The 16,754-nt window shown below is 41.7% G+C and overlaps 2 protein-coding genes across 3 annotated transcripts; both read right to left on the bottom strand.

The window, feature by feature from the left end:
- Positions 1-5,720: 5,720 nt before the first annotated feature.
- LOC135653202 (uncharacterized) lies at positions 5,721-10,983 on the bottom strand. Of its 2 annotated transcripts, XM_065174870.1 has the most exons (6): positions 10,203-10,983; positions 9,767-10,094; positions 9,453-9,668; positions 9,209-9,346; positions 8,763-9,126; positions 5,721-7,368 (listed from the first exon to the last, which is right to left on the bottom strand). In XM_065174870.1, exons 3-6 carry the CDS (start codon positions 9,642-9,644, stop codon positions 5,864-5,866), a joined length of 2,199 nt encoding a protein of 732 aa, XP_065030942.1. In that variant the 5' UTR covers positions 9,645-9,668; positions 9,767-10,094; positions 10,203-10,983; the 3' UTR covers positions 5,721-5,863. The 2 variants fall into 2 exon arrangements, with proteins under 2 accessions (XP_065030942.1, XP_065030940.1); XM_065174868.1 differs by lacking the exon at positions 9,767-10,094 and having other exon boundaries at positions 10,203-10,981.
- Positions 10,984-14,462: 3,479 nt separating this feature from the next.
- Positions 14,463-16,330, bottom strand: LOC135652725 (ankyrin repeat-containing protein BDA1-like). The gene is made up of 2 exons (XM_065173912.1): positions 15,695-16,330; positions 14,463-15,495 (listed from the first exon to the last, which is right to left on the bottom strand). Exons 1-2 carry the CDS (start codon positions 16,274-16,276, stop codon positions 14,581-14,583), a joined length of 1,497 nt encoding a protein of 498 aa, XP_065029984.1. The 5' UTR covers positions 16,277-16,330; the 3' UTR covers positions 14,463-14,580.
- Between the last annotated feature and the right edge of the window lie 424 nt (positions 16,331-16,754).

The following is a 16,754-nucleotide window of genomic DNA, read 5'->3' as shown; positions in this document are numbered from 1 at the left end:
GCTCCTGTCACTCCCCTCGCGCTGTTCCCTCTTTGCCGTTTTAACTCACCGAAGCGAATGCTACTTCCCCCACCCCGCCCCCTCCCCCTCCCCCTCCCCACTCATTTACTCCCCACCCATTGACCGCGCCGGAGCAAATCCAGATCCGAAGTGATCCACCGCAGCTACTCGAACCACGCCCGCGGGTCCCTCGCAGATGTCATGTCGACGCTCCCAATGCAGCAAGGTAGAACTTTTGAGGTGTTTTGCGTGTTGGCGTGGGTGCGTCAACCAGCTGTGGCTCATGCGCGGTGACTGTGAACGCTGTGAAAGATGCTCTCTTCCCGCAACGGAGGGAACATTGAGGAGAAGGGGTTCCGTCTCTTCTGTCCAATCAACAGCTTACCGAGGTGGGCCGACTGGCCGTCGTTATCTCAAACACCTAATCACAGCTCTCTCCATTAGGTTTGAGTCCACTCTTTCTTTAATCCAAACAACAACTTAACACTGTACACCAAACACAGTCAATCACTCGATAGCTCCAATTATAATATCTATCACCCCCACAAATTAGGTGCTACCTAAATGAACATGGTGAGATTTCTCAGTAGATTGCGTTACCCAAGGCAACATTTTTGTTGTACAAACTTGCTTTTGCTGCTGCCCAATCTTGCGTGATCGCCTTCATCTATCTAGCTGGAAAAAGATCGGAGACAACACAATAAAACCCCAACCAGAGGTACCTGCAAATGAATGGAAGAAAGAAAAGGCCATTGATTTGTCCTCTCTCTCTCTCTCTCTATCTCTCTCTCTCTCTAAGATGCACACGAACACACACATGTACAGTGTACAGGGCAAAGATCCTGTCGACGTCATCTACGAGCGGGAACAGCAGCGAATCCTTCGATCAGGGGTCACCCGGGCTAGGGGGACGCCCCACAGCCCGAACCCAGCGCATCACCCATGGCCGCTGCCCTTATCTGTCGCGTGGGCCCCTTGCCCAGCACCAACATAACATGTTCCAGGAACAGAACGAGAAGCCGCGGGGTCCGCTATAAAGAGGGCCATGTGTCAGCAGTGAATTCTCTGGATTTGGCTTTGGACCGAATCCTTCTCAGTACCACCTGTCCTCACAAGAGACAAGACATCAGGATAAATGACACCTTCAACTCTGCAAAGCTTCCCCCAAATCATTGATTGGAGTTGGTTGTCCTGTTGTTACCTGCTCATCATTGCCACCAAACGATGGTTTCATTTTTCTTACTAATCACGTTTAGATAGATTAAGATCGCTGTCCTTCCTCCTCTTCCACCTCTCTCTCTCTCTCTCTCTCTCTCTCTCTCTCTCTCGCTCCTGGCTGTGCTGCTGCAACTCATGTCAGGAACAAGGAACTACTTCGCTCGGTGGTCGGAGTTGGTGTTCGTCTTCCACCATCGATGGACGTCCAGACCGCCAAAGATTTGGACCCGTTTCGGCTTCTCTCGATAGACTCCGAGGAAAAGGCCAGCGGACAAGACAAGGCCTCGTCTTCCCTGTGACAGGAGAAGGTGATGACAACGCCATTCCACCAACCTAATCGCGCACCGGAGGAGGACAAGGCTGTACCTCCAGCGTGTGATGTGATGCGCATGTTTCACGACAGCCTCAGAAACTTGTTTTAACCCCTTCGGATGATGAACTCAAGCGTGCCTGCCTGCCGTCTTTGCATTGGTTCACCATCCGATGGCCAAAACTTCGCATGAATTTTACATGCAGCAGTTGGTATCCTCCCATCTGTTCAAAGTGATAGACGAGAGAATAAGATTAGCGGACGACCACCCGACAAGCCATGCACGTACGCCGCAGTTTGCGTACATATTTATTCGTATAGATAAGGGAAATTAATATAATGCTTAACCACTTCCAGCATCAAACTCTGGAATATGTCGTCTAGCAAATGCTACACCGACAGGCATGACTTATGCACCGAAGCAAGCATCTTCGATGCTCAATAAGAAACTCAACGTGAAGTTGTTTGCCCTAATATAATTAATGTCGTGTATGATTGTGGTAGGTTTTGCTACGCGTCATGGAAGTGTATGAGATTAAAGTTTTTGTGTCTAAATGTTAGAAATCGATGAGTTAAATCTAATATCAATTCAATGTAGACATTAATTTCCATCAGATCATCATGAGTCAAACCCAATGTGTATTATTCGACTCCTTGACTTTTACTGATATGAAACTATTATCTTGATCCTCTTTTCGATCTGTCTTTTCCTATCGACGAAAGTAGAATTACGGTGAGCAATAATAATGATGATGATGTGTAATCCAATCCATTAAGTTAAACTATCATAGTTTTGCAAGTGCCGACGAGCTCCATTCTTCCTTCTTGTGTAGATCTAATGGATAAGACAATACTAAATGAGATAATAACTGCATAAATCATTTCGTGCAAATATAAATCCTTAATGTGCATTTATGTTTTCGATTGTTATTCAACATTGCACTCAAATTAAAATACATAAAATAAGATTCATTTTATCGATCTATATCGATATATCAATCATTTATTAATACGATATATACCAACGTATCGATATACAGTGTAATAAAATGTATCGACAGATCGATATGCAATATCCATAATATTTCTCTATTCGATCGATATATATCGTTCATATCAAATCCTCTTTTTTTTCCTTTTTCTCTATTTTCATATCATTAATTTTAATGGGCATCTCGATTTGCTGGTGAAAATTGTTGATGAGCAACCATTAATATCAAAGAGGAACATGGGGTCATAAATGTAGAATAGGTACTTCCATATTGCCTATGCATAGGCAATCATACACAACTAATGGATGTTAAGACTTTGATTCATGTCCGATCAAGTATATTGTGTATATAACCATATACTGATGGAAATTATTCGAAAAGATATTTGTCGATTCTTAAACCTTGATTTAATTAAGGAGTATTTCCAATTATGACAAGCAAGTGCTCCATGGTGTCAACTCAACAAGGTAAACAATATTATTTAGCTTGTGAAAGGAGAACACTTTAACCTGATCCTAAAAATTAATTTTCGATGGATCATTCATATTCCCAAATAAATATATACTATTTTAAATAATGAATAGTCTAAGAAATTGTGGTACCATGTAATTCTACAATATTTTCCAAAAATAGGGTGAAGATTATACATTGCATGCTTTTATGTGTATAATCTCAAGATCTTGATGTCATCAAGATAATGACAAGGAAAGGAAGGGGCTACGATTAGCTCGGAGAATCATGAGTAAGATTAATGAGACAAAGAAAAACTTTTAAGGTGATAATATTTGTTGCATCGAGGCTTTAGAGGGATATACATATATTATGATTCGATCAAATAATTAATAAATTAATTTATTAGACCTAAATTATTTAAATATTTAAACTTAAGTTAATGATAATACATTCGAGTTTTTTCTTTATATAAATAATGCACTCATTATGTCTTTGTAGAAGTTAAATCAAGTCTTCACTTTTTATATGAGACAAAGCAACATAGACTTGAGTCAAATATACAATAATTCATAATGAGAATTTAGTCCATGATCAATTAATATTTAGGTATAAAAGCTACAAGAATTCTCTTTGTCTAACCCTCGATTGTAGCCCTCCAATTTCTGTCTATATATAGTCATAAATTATTGTTGGCAGCATGCATGTGTTCTCTGTTCTTCGCCAAAGATGAAACATTTGACGCTATCTTATATATATTCTTGCATATTATCTATCATATGATCATTGTTACTTGAAACTCTACTTGACACTTAATCTGCCTGAAAGCTCTTATGATGTAACAAAAATGAACTATATAATGTTAATTATGGTAAGAAATGATCAGATTTGGATGATAATTAACCATAGATAAACGTGAAGGATTTGTCCGAGCCAACAGCCATATCTATCGTTAGATTTGGAGATCCATCCCCACAAAGACAACACATAACCCATTTCCAATGTCCATCTAAGCAGCTCTTCTTCACACGTTAATAATGGTTATTTGTGCTAAGGTTCTCATAATCTCACTGCTATATATGAAGTGTGTGCTAAGCACATTACCTGAGATTTACATTAATCAATAGCTCCTGACATGCACATTCACATACATCCCTTTTCTTCCTTTCTATAGCAGCAATGCATGCATGTATGCATGCTCGAGCATTTCCTGCTGCGCCAACACATCATCGACAAGATGGTCGACGTCCACAGCAGAAGCTCTCATGTGTTCATGTCCAAATTTAATGCCTGCTTTCGGTGAAGAGACCCTGTCGGCGTTAGATCAGGTAGGAGACAGTGGCAACCAACGTAGGTGGTACACATAGCAACTGGTACGGCCTCCCACACACCTGCGCAGAAGCCAGGGGAGGGCAGCAGGAGGCCAGCAGTTCCGAGATCTACAGGGAGGCCCCAAAGAGGTGGAGCCAGTGGCTGGGCTTCGGAGTCCCCAGTGGCGTTCCACCCACCAATGAATGCCGTGCGCAGCGGCAGCGAACGAGATCCGGAGTATCTTTTCCCCCCTACGGCTTTGTCTGACGCCTCCTCCACTGCGTCTCTTGCACGCCTGGTGCGCACAGGCGGGGATGTTGCTTCGGTGCGAGTGTTGCTTCTTTTCATATCGGTCGCAGTAATGAATGTGGTTTGGTGGAGGTGCTGCTATTCTTCCTCTCGGTCATCACCAACCCAGTCGTCTTTTCTCGTTTCAGCAGAAAACCAAATGGTTCTTCTCTTGGCCGAGACAACTAAGGCCTCTGTTACTGTTGGCTGCCAAGAAAGAAGCTTTGATTAAAGTCTGGAATAAGATTGAAATATCAGATAATAAGTTAGTAAGGTTGCTGATATATAAATATATATATATATATATATGGAGAGAGAGAGAGAGAGCAATTCTTGAAAGCAGCATAGATTTCCTAGTATCAATTTCTAGTAGAAATTGATATAGACCATCTTTAGGTTTATCTGGATTTTGTTCCAATAGTTGAGATATAGGCTTTTATATTCTATACATCTTTTATGTGACATTCATATTTTCCATCTAATTTTGATACATTTGATTATTAATTTGGTGGGCTTTTGGTTATCTAAAGCCTAAAGAGCATTACATCAGACAGTGGAAACCATGGCATCTCAGAGGAAGTGATTTGAGATGCAAGAATAAATTCTATAGAAGAAGGGGCAGCAATCAATGAAGACAAGAAAAGATTCACTCTTTATGCACCCACTGAACTGACTAAAGCATCAATACATGAAGAGATTGAGATTGGCCCAGCATGGATTGAGGCATACTGCAAATTGATTCTTCTTCTGATGTAGCATTGGTTGAGGAACCTTGGCTGTTGCTAATGAAAGAATATCTTGGAAACCATAATAGACACAAGAATAAGAGGTGGTATTGATTTCCAAGGCAACCTCTGAGGTGATTACATGCACTTCCTTTGCATAAAACTGGTAGTAGTGATGGCTCTGTAACTCTTAGAAAAGCTGTATTATTGTTCTTCAACATCTTAGCCTGCGGAGGGCCAATGATCTGATACAGCAGCAAATGTCTACTTCAGTCTCATGGAAACAGTGCATCATGTCTCAGATCCACCCTGTTGTTGCCTCTTCCTCTAATGGATTAGGTAGACTTGCTTGAACACAGTTTGACTCATATGGACCAATCTAGATATCATGATGCAATGATGGATCCTTTGAAAATCAACCCAAAGTACGACAAAGGACTTCAAAGAGAATGAATTAAAAGTAAATGCAATAATCTATCAACTGATAGAAAGCTCTATGTTACAGAATTTGAGTCTCTAAAATCTTGAATGCAAAATCCATAAATGTAAGTTTGACACGGTTTCGACTCTCAGCGCCTCTTGCTGACATTGTAGAGACTCGAGCGCCTACTCCTTACGGGACGCAACCAATTATCCTCAAGCACCTTGCGAGATCTCTTCTTCCTAAACTCATGCTTAATGGCATAAAGATCTTCACAGATCTCATGCCTAGAAAGAGAGACCATACCTGGCAATATATCCTTTTGGAAATCCCGTAATCGTGTTCCCCTACGTAGCCTAACACCACATACGTCCTTCCTTGTTTCGTTGTCGATTTGCGTAGCACAGATTGAGCTAACATCCGTGACCTCCTCCGGCAGCTTGAGAGTCATTATTTCAAAAGAATCAGAAGACCGAGGCTGATCATTGCCTTCAGTGAATTCAGATTCTGCCTGCCCATGGTTAGCCAATTGATCTAAGGAATGTAGTGGGTTCTCTGAAGACATAGATAGAAGCATTTCAGCTGCCTTCAAAATAATATTATCCAGTTTTGTGATTCGAGCTAGATCTTCTTTAGGTGGTAATGCCTTAGAATTGCATGGTTTGTCCTGTATGCAGGTATGGCTGGAGGCTTCAATATTTGGAACTTGTTTCCTACAAATCCCTTCAGGCATTACCGAGTCCGAGTGAGTAGTTACAGAATTCTCTAAATTGGAGATAACTGCATGATCTGCTACACTTTTCTTCTTCGAGGTACATTCACTGTCTCCAGTTAATTGATTGTGCATAATCCCAATAGGACACTGTTTAAGTTCATCTCGATGCTTTTCATCTGGAGCTATGGCGTGACTTGAAACAGTATCTTCATCACTCCCTTCGTTATGTGTCTCCTTATCTTCCAATCCTCCGCATATATTTGGTGGCAGACTGGTATTCCTGGCAGATGCATGTAAGTAGCTGTTTTCCATATTATTGCTGGAAATTGAGGCATTCTTTCTGTTACCACTATGTGCAACAAAGCTAATCTGACCAGCTGATGAGTCAATATTTTTCTTTCCAGCGCAATGGAAGTCTGTAAGAACTGTTCCATTAGTCCTGCCCTGAGTTTTCCCATTGTAGTCCCTAGAAAATCTTTCCGCCAAAATTTTGCAACATTCTTCAGAGCTCCTGATGCCAGACCCGCAAACTTCATTGTCAGCAATGTGTTCTTTGTAGTTCCAATTATTGTCTGTAACATTACTACTTTGTACTGATGCTTGCACTGAAGGAGGATAAGAATCTCTAGCTTCATGAGGCAAAGAGTTATCACTCTTTTCCCTTGAGTTTTCTGAACCAAGACAAACAAGACCAGGCTGAACCGTGACAGTGGATTCTTTTTCACTCCTATTGCTTCTTGAAATTCTCAATTTATCTCCATGGCAAACAACTGATGAACTTGTGGATGGAGAAGGAAATGTTTCTACGGTATTTGGAAAAACATCGACAGGTTCATCATCTTGAGCTACATTCAGGTCAATGTGAAAAAGTTTGTATTTTGGTTGTTGCTTCTCAGTGAGAAAATCAGCAGATAGAAAGCCTCCATGTTCTTTTAATCCTGAATAATTATTTAGAAAGTATAAAGTAGGAGATCAAGTTCATATATTAGCTGCACTAAAAAGACATTCAGACTCTTAAAAGCAAACACAGGTCAGAATTTGCCGCTTATACGGTGCTGACGACAACAAACAAACAGTAGTAATGCTATCATTATGCTAGTGCGACAACCACTCTTAATTCAGATAATAGTTTCAAGATACCGATTGTCAACAAAATCCTTAGTAATTAACAGGTTATTTTGACACAGCAGGAATGTCAAGTTGAGCTTTTTGTGTCACTAGTGATGGCCAACTTGAACTAATAATAACCAGTTTGGACTTTTAAGTCAAATAAACAATTAAGTACATTCAAATCAAGCATTAATATTGAGACAGTTCTAGCGAGGGAAAACAAGGAAACAAATGATAAATAGCCGTAGGAGACATAACACTCTATATTAGTAATAGTTGCTTGTTTTGATATTCAGTTAGTCAGTTGCAGATCTATGAACATTCATAATTTGGAACATCTTAAAATCTTCCACTGACCAGAGATGTTGCTTAGTTTGACAAAGAGGAGGAAAGTCTAAAGCATCTCTAATGTCATTAAATAGGCATCCTGATCTTGGATAATATATTAGGAAGTATCTTCAAGCATAGTAAATCAATGGAGTATGGAAGAGAAGGTCATTAGGTCGGACAAACCTGTTATGATGGCATTGTACACTATGGTAAAGAAAATTGCAATATGATACATAAGGATGAAATCTATCTCTAGTAATGGTTCATGTAGATGGAACATTTCTCTTTAATGGAATGTGTTCAGTAATCTGGTTCAAGACCAAACCATCGTTGTGAAACCCCCTTGAAATTGCTGTCGAACAAGCAAATGCAAACATGTAGCCTTCACATGATTATTAAAGCGATGGGAAAATATCACCATGACACAACAGAAAACTAGAGACATGCATCCTCATTAATGTCAAAGGCAGAGTCCTAGATATCGTTACATGAAAAAAATAGCAGCAATAGAATAGGAATATAGTTGTTGTGATACTATTCAAATAAGCGATCTTTGAACAGTCTGAAACATGATTTGAAAGAGGCAATAGGCCATTCTTTTTTCTTGACAAAATCTATCTACAAAAACTGAATGAATAAATAAATAGGAAATCTTTCTCGTATGGTCGCATAAGTTTTGGTGTTTGACTACTCGAGAATAAGTGAAAAGGTTGAATAATACAATAACTTTGAGTGTTATATATAGACATCTTTAAGTTTAGCCGAACAAAGAGGCACAGTACATGATGTTTTCTATTCTGCTATCCGCGGAGCAAAAAATATTTCATTAGCACAAGAACTATGCATCTGCTGCGACAAAACATATAAGCTTTCAATCAGTAGAAAAGCTCACCAGCATTTGAGTGGATGTTCTGTTCTTGCCATCTCTCATTTTGATGCTCCGTATGGGAACATTTCTCTGACAGCCTATGACCAGACTCATTCCAGATTCTGCTCACTGAACAAAATTCAGATGAAACAGTGACTCGAGAATGACTCGGATTTGCAGCATCATCTGTCATTGCTTTGAAACCAGATGAATGCCTTGCACCAAGAACACATTCACCGAAACCAGAACTGTGTACTTCAACGAATGCATTAGTGACCCCTTTGGCAGCATCATGAATACTTCGATCCGCAGGAAGATGAAGGTCAAAGCTCTTGAGACTGTTGGTGTGTAATTCTGAAGAAGTTCCCTTCATCCCCATCCAATTCACCTGTGTGTCGGCATTTACTCAGTATCAAAATCCAAAAAGCTCACCGAAGGTTTTGTCACAATCCCTAGCCGGTGCATCTTACCGTAGGCAAGCAAGATCGCATGTCACCGGCTTTCTTCTCCGCCGGTTGCTGGTGGGGTGACATCGGAACATACTGTTTCCAGTAAACCTCGTTCATCAAACTCCTCTGCCTCCAGTACAGTCGATGGAGCTCCCGCACCTACAGATTTCGAAACCCAGACTCCCCTCACGCTTAGATCACAAAGAGAAGAAAGAACAGGAAGGGATTCATACGATCACTGATATCTACAAGGCCAAAAAGCAACCTGGTTCTTGAACACCATCTCATGCTGAATCATGGCGTGCTTCAATCCTTCCATCACGGGGTACTCGTAGGCCGGCGGTGGCGCGTCGTTCAGGTCCAAATCTCCTCTTGTCGACGCCACCATCATCATCTCCGTCGCCGTCGTCGTCGCCACACCACCAATGCTCTCACGCATAGCCACTGATGTAAACATTTTGCTCCACGCCTAAAAGATCTCCTGTCAAATAACACGAGCATAAAACATCAACGGGAGCCGAACGATAGATAAGACCAGAAGGAAGCAGAAAGGACAAGCAGCATGAAAGCGTGACAAACCATGGAAGGAAGGAAGGAGGAGAAGAAGAGGCCCCGATCCCGGTTGGAGACTCCCATGAAGAGAGGGGGGAAAGAAAGGGGAGGAGAGGAAAGAAAACAAAGAAAGCAAGGGACAAAAAAAGTGAGAGTGGCGAGGGGAATCTGAGGCAACTGAAATCTAACTTTCGGAGAGAAAAAGATAGGTTTGGGGGAGGGGGGATCGAAATTATTGGCTCTGTGCTGCGCTTCCTGCTTCCCCCTGCCTTTTTTGTTCCCCTTCCTCTCCCTTTAACCTTCTCCGCCCCTCCTCCTCCTCCTCCTCCGTCGGCTACTGCTGACGCCAGGACCACTGCCAAAAGCCACACCACATGAGAACATAAAGGAAAAGAGACGAGGATGGACTGGAGAAGGAGTCAGGATGTGCGACGAGATGTGCGGGAGCGTTGGAGTCACACACCCACAACAGTAGCATATCGACCACAAGTTGGCCCGGCAATGATCGCTTTTGCTGCTGCTGTTGATCTTCCCGTTCCAACTCACTCGACGCAGGGAGAGCCGTTCCTACTCGCAGAAAAGAGAGGCAGTGTTGTTCATGGCCGGACGACCACCATCGCTTGCGTGCCGGATACCCATCCTGCCCTCTCTGTGGGTGTCTGCGCACCCCTTTCTCCCTGGGATTGGCTCCGGTCGCTGATCTCGAGGCCCAGGAAGGAGCATTTCAGGGATTGGGAAAAGCCATGCAACAAGGCTTCCGAGACCGAGCCAGGACAAAGCAGCGGAGGACGAGTGGCCCCCGGCGTCACCACCACTCCTCCATTCCCATATGGCCAAAAAAGAGCCGATGGCCTCCGTCGCCTTTGACTGCGTGCTCGCAAACAATCTGCTCTGCAGCAGTCTTTGGACGATCAATGATGAAGCTTAACTATGGTAAAACAACAACCGAGTAGTTCCGTATCTATTCCACTCGACGTAGCTCGCTCACTGCCCCCAGTAAACCTCGTTGCGGTCAGTGAAGAAGACTTGGGTGATCTGAAACAAGATTCACATCAAAGCTCGAAAAGAGAAGACGCAGATCATTGTCGACCTCTCATTCAAAAGGGGATAAGAACATGAATGCATGCAAGAACAAGTGAATCCAACGCCCAAGATTTACATGTGTGCTAATCTGTGGAACCTCGGAAGCCCTTCGTCTGGACTTCCATGGATATGTGGTTTGGCCTCTTCCTTGGGCATTGGATTCAGATTAAGATGGGGTATAATATGAACAAATAAATGAATCAAATTGTCGACGAACTGATAGCTCACCACCCACCAACTTGTCGCGGATTCTTTTCAGAGCATTATCCAATCATCTGGACTTGTTTGCAAATCTTATTTCCTCTAAATAAAGGCAAAATATATTTGCCGACAGAGAGATTAATACAACAATATAATTGTGGCGTCTACGAATATAAAATATTTAAAAGAATAAAATTTTATTAAAAATCATAACAAAAATATATCTGTGAAATGCCTCTTCGAATTCAAGAAAAATCCAAACTCAAAATGCAACCAAGATAATAAGATAAGAAATTAAAAGGAAATAATGATAAGAGAGAAAAGCGAAAAAATAAAGATGATAGAAGGGACAAATCGAAAGAGATGGAACAACAAATTAAGATATCCTCAAAGAATAAATGAAAGAGTAACTACAACAAAAGTGAATTGTGATCGATGTGGCTAAAAATAATTCAACTAATAAATCAGATCAGCAGGTGGTTTAATAGCCAAGTCGATTAGCAGCAAAATTCAAAGATTAAATATAAATAAATAAATTCTTATATGTGGGTGTGGGTTCTCTTTTGTTAGTGTCCAAAGCGCTGTTCATTTTGGATTGTATCCAATAAATGCCTCCTCGATGCGTCTCAAAACGCGAGCCACTCGCTTTCGCCTGTGCCAGCGATACAAGCGCCGAGGGGGCTGCTCCGTGCACCGTCTCGTTCGACAGGGGGGGCAAGGGGAGAATGAGACGCTTCACTAATGCAGCAAAGCTCACCTTTGGGTTCAACTTCTCCGTCGGTAACAAAGAAGAGAGAAGGAAATGAAAGCAAGAAAAAGAAATCTTTGGGGGATAACTTATGGTGGGGGCAAGCAACACAGAGGACGGACGACTCTGCATTCATGGGGGCGGACAAACCTGCTTGCTTTCTTGTCACCAGCTTATTCTCGGGCCAAACAACGGAGACGTAAAGCATGTTGTTGATGCGTATGGCTCGCAAGCGATCGATTCAGGTACAGAAAGGTGGGTTTATTTTAGGCGCTGTGCTTTGAGAGCCACTGTAGCGGATTCCTCCATTCGTTCTTTTAAGGCACCACGACCTTTTATCTTATTGGGCTTTGCCAGATGGGCTGAGACATAACTATCACGTTTCATGGACTTGACCAGTGGAGTGGGTTCCACGTGTATATAAATATAAATATATATATATATATATATATATATATATATATATATATATATATATATATATATATACGTATATGTATATGTATATATGTATATATATATACATATATATGTATATATATGAGGTGTCACGGTATTTATATAAATATGTGGTTGATGTGATATTATGTGATAGAACATATTCTGGTATCCCATACGGTCACAATTAGCAAATATATTAGTGCAAACATAGAGCCTCAAAGTTGAGATGGTACATCATGTCGACGTGGCATCTCGAAGTCAGGTGGGCGATCGCCCCTTCCCACACCATCCGAAGCTGTACAAAACAACATCGCATAATACAGAGTCACTTCGAAAAGCTCAAAATGGCGTCGTGCGACGTAGATATGTGCGGGTCGATCGACACTCGCACGAAAGTATAAGCCAATCACCTGAGGAGTCGGCTACCATAATCAGATCACGTATGACCCTCGCTTGTAAATATAAGCTTGTAAATATAAAAGCTAACCTCCTGATCGACGTCGGGGGAGAAAGAATTCTCAAAACTCCACTCGATACTTGACCTTCAGAGGAGTTAAGTTAGGAAAAACCCCTCTTGACTTCGATTTGTATGTAGGAACTCGATAACGATGAAGAGGATCGCGTTCGGAGATGACTCTCAACCTCAACCGACTCGACGAATGTTTCAATCAATTGACCACTCGCTCTGATGCCTCTGCACATTCAAGACTGGACTGAGTCGTATTGTCACCTCGGCAACAACATAAGAGTTCGTTAACACTATCGTTGAGTTTTTTTTTTATAATAAATAATAAAGATAAATTTTGTATATATGATTTTACGGTAAACTTTTTACTGATTAAACTAGTTAATATTGGAAACATCAATTTTGAATGATCATATCATCACCCAATATGGATTAAAAATATTTACGGCAAGAGTCAAAAGTATTACGAAGAAACCTTGATAAAATCTCTACCCTATACAAAAATACTTTGAGCAATTCACATTATCAAAGTAAATTTTTTTATGATTGGAATTGAGATTGACAGTTAAAATGCTAGCCTGCTTCTACCCTGAAGAAAAGGCACAAAGACAAAAAGGACGAGTAGAAGCTGGCGGATGACGAAAGGAATGAGACGTCAGAACAGCTGCTATATGTACGCATGTATATGATGAATGGATAGGAGTTGAGCGAAGGACCACTGTTGCTACAGGTACGACACAATTCATCAGCAGGATTGATTAGTTAGCACTTACGATTGTTTGCTGATCTTGATTTCCTAATTATTTTCATTTAAGACACAGCTTAATGAGATAATTATGACCGTGAAATCAGATAACTTAACGAAAATTTCATATCAAGTTTTTTTCTTCGATGAATTTTCTTCTTCCAAACGATGATTTATAGACGAGAATTGTCATTTATATAATAATATAATAACCACTATAATAATATAAAATGTCACGATGCATATAAATAAACCATCTTAAATTATGTGTTCCATATTATATATATATTATGTAAATATTCCTACATTCTAAACCTAAAACTGTGATGATTGATGGATAGGAAATGAGTACTGTCGATAACGATGCGGTCCTATTTGCGACTCAACCATGCATCACGATTCCGATTCCAAACTTACACTTGTATTGCGGTACGACCATGGCATGACGTCGTCCAGGAAAAGGGATGAGTTAGGTATGATGTTGCTGCACTCGTCCTCTCACCACGTCATGATATCGTACGTACGTGATGATACATGGACAGCATCATGTATTGCGCCATTGCCATATTGCCGATGAAGCCGGTACACACGTCTTTTGGACTCATGTGGAATCTGCATGATGAGTGTCGTTGACCCGATTTATTCTGATAGATGGTGACACTGGGAGTTTATAAAGTTTTGATTTTTTCTTTTATTTCTCAATCTTAATACCCATGAACCCTCAATTTAATATCAAAATGATGAGATTGATTATTGATTATATCAAAGTGGATAAGGTGGAGTGTTTGATTCGATACATAAAATTATGTGCAACATAAGTATAGGCACATAGTTGTTAATAATTGATAATTCTATACATTAAATCCTTGTTATCTTTTATGCACCATTTAATATTATGTCGGTTCTAATTGATTCAAGTCTGGATAATGATTCAGATATTTAAGATTTTATAAATATATTAGTGCATCATTGTACTATTTAAATAAATACATCATTAATATGTAAGAGATATAATGTTCCACAAAACTCTCATAAATCATCTGTAACAACAAAACCAAAGTTAATAATGATTAAAGCAAATTACATTCTGAAAATAAGATAAAGTAACTTTAAAAGATGATAAAGGATAAACCATACAAGAATAATGATAGGTCATATTATTCTATTATTGACCTATTTACTATATAAATAAACACTAAATAATTTACAAAAGAAAATACTCCTGAAAGAATTATTATCAACACGCCCACCACAATCTTCGTGCGGATGGCAACGGCCCTTGTGGGGCCTCCCTGGCTTTCTCCTTCTCCATCTTTCTTCTTCCAGCATCCACCTTTGCGCAACAAGCACCTGATCGCTCTAAAGGACACCCAAACCATGAAGAGACTGAGGATTCCGAACCAACTCATGAGAAGGATGACAGTGGAGAGCTGATAGGAAAACATTCGCACAATGGCGATCGAGAATGCTAATGCCGTCGAGAACACCGCCAGCCATAGAATCCACTTTAGGATTCCCGTCACAATTTTCTGTTGTCTTGGCACACAACAAATCAACAAAAGAATGATGCTCAAGGATGCAAACAACCCGAACATGTCGAACAGTAGGAATAACTTGACTGCCTCCCTTTCACTTGAACTCCCATCATCTTTCTGCTTTAACCCATCAGGGGGGTTCAGCCCAGCTTCGAATGTGATGGTGGCGATCAACGTCGCCACCACCATTAGTGTTGCTGGTTTGTTGTTGTACCTTTCTTTAGATTCAGACCATACTTTTAGGGGGCTGCAGTCATCCTTAGAAGGTCGAGCCTGGCGTCGGAAGGGGTGCCAACGATTTGGTCGGCTTCTGTGTGACGCGACAGTGGCAGAGGCTCTGGCATCGCTCGGTGACGATTTCGGCTGAGTCTTCCCTTCTTCTGCGGCGGTTCTTCCACCTGCAGCCCGAATCAGTTCTCCCAACAATAGATCTCCATGTTGGCAGGGTGAATCCAATAGCATATCAAGGACGGTGTCGCCTCTCATGTTTGTGGCGTTAACTTCGATACCTCGCCTTCCCAGAAGCAACTTCACGGTCTGCATTCAATCGTATTACCAGAGCTATGAACAGGAAGTTCCTCGGTATTTCCATTTGATTTTTTATGAATGAAATGCAAATAGTATTTATCTTTTGTTGTGAGAAAGCTCTCGTATCAGGAGGTGCAGAGATGCATAAAGACCTGGTGAAAAGAAGAAGACAAATTCATTTCCTCTAATTGGGATCAGGAATACCTACCTGGAGCTGTTTTCTGGCCACAGCAAGGTGCAGGACGGTGTTGCCTTTCGCATCTCCGGAGTTGAGCAGCTCATCGTTTTCACCAGCTCTGTTCAGCAAGAACTGCACGGTCTCGAAGCTGTTTGATTTCACAGTAAGATGAAGGATGGAGTCACCTTGCGATGTCACAGCTCGCGCGGACTCCGGGCACGCATCCAGTAACACTGTCAAAACATCAAGCTTGCCTCGTAAGGCTGCAGTGTGGGCGGGCATGAAGCCATCGTTGTCGGTCGCCAAGCAGAGATTGGCAGCGGCTGCGTACTGCAGCAGCTCGTTCACCACGGATAAGTGGCCTTGGGCAGCGGCCAGGTGCAAGGCGGAAAGGCCTTCGCGGTTGCGGCCATGCGCGAGCTCCGGGTTTACGGCGAGGATCTCCCGGACCAGGTCGGAGTGTCCGAGCGATGCAGCGAGGTGGAGGGGGCTGTCCGACAGGTGAGCCGCGGCGATGGCTTGCCTGTGGAGCAGGAGCCGGTCTTCTTGTAGCAAACGCCGCAACAAAGTGAGGTCTCCCGCATAAGCTGCTTCCTCTAGTCTCGGATCCATGCTGCGTTACTCTCGTTCTCTCTCTCTCTCTCTCGATTTGGTCACAAACAACTCGACGTTAGGACGCCTATATATAGGCTAAAAATCTCTAACGATTCCTCCCGCTCGGTCTTCTTGGTCCTGTCTCCATCAAGACGCCGGCCTTGTTGACCAAGTCGTCTCCAAAACGTAAGCTGCTTCTTCTCGTCTTGCATCCCATTGGTCTGGACTTGGCAGAATACTTTTGCACAGCTTGCTTTCTCGTTCGCCGAAACTACCTAGAGAATGAAGCGAGACTGGGACAGTCGATGTGCGGTATTTGTGTTTGAGAATGTTGACGAAACATGATGGACTTATGATATAGCTTTTCCTAACTTTTCTTCTAATTACAATAACATCTTCCTAAAACCTATCTTCACTTAAATTTTAATTAGTTTCAGCGAAACAGACCTCATAAACACCCTATATTTCCATCTGGCTGATGATACATCAGGAGGGA

This window comes from Musa acuminata, chromosome BXJ3-11 (genome assembly GCF_036884655.1).
Source record: "Musa acuminata AAA Group cultivar baxijiao chromosome BXJ3-11, Cavendish_Baxijiao_AAA, whole genome shotgun sequence".
Lineage (NCBI taxonomy): Eukaryota > Viridiplantae > Streptophyta > Magnoliopsida > Zingiberales > Musaceae > Musa > Musa acuminata.
This window is presented reverse-complemented; position numbering and strand designations above follow the sequence as displayed.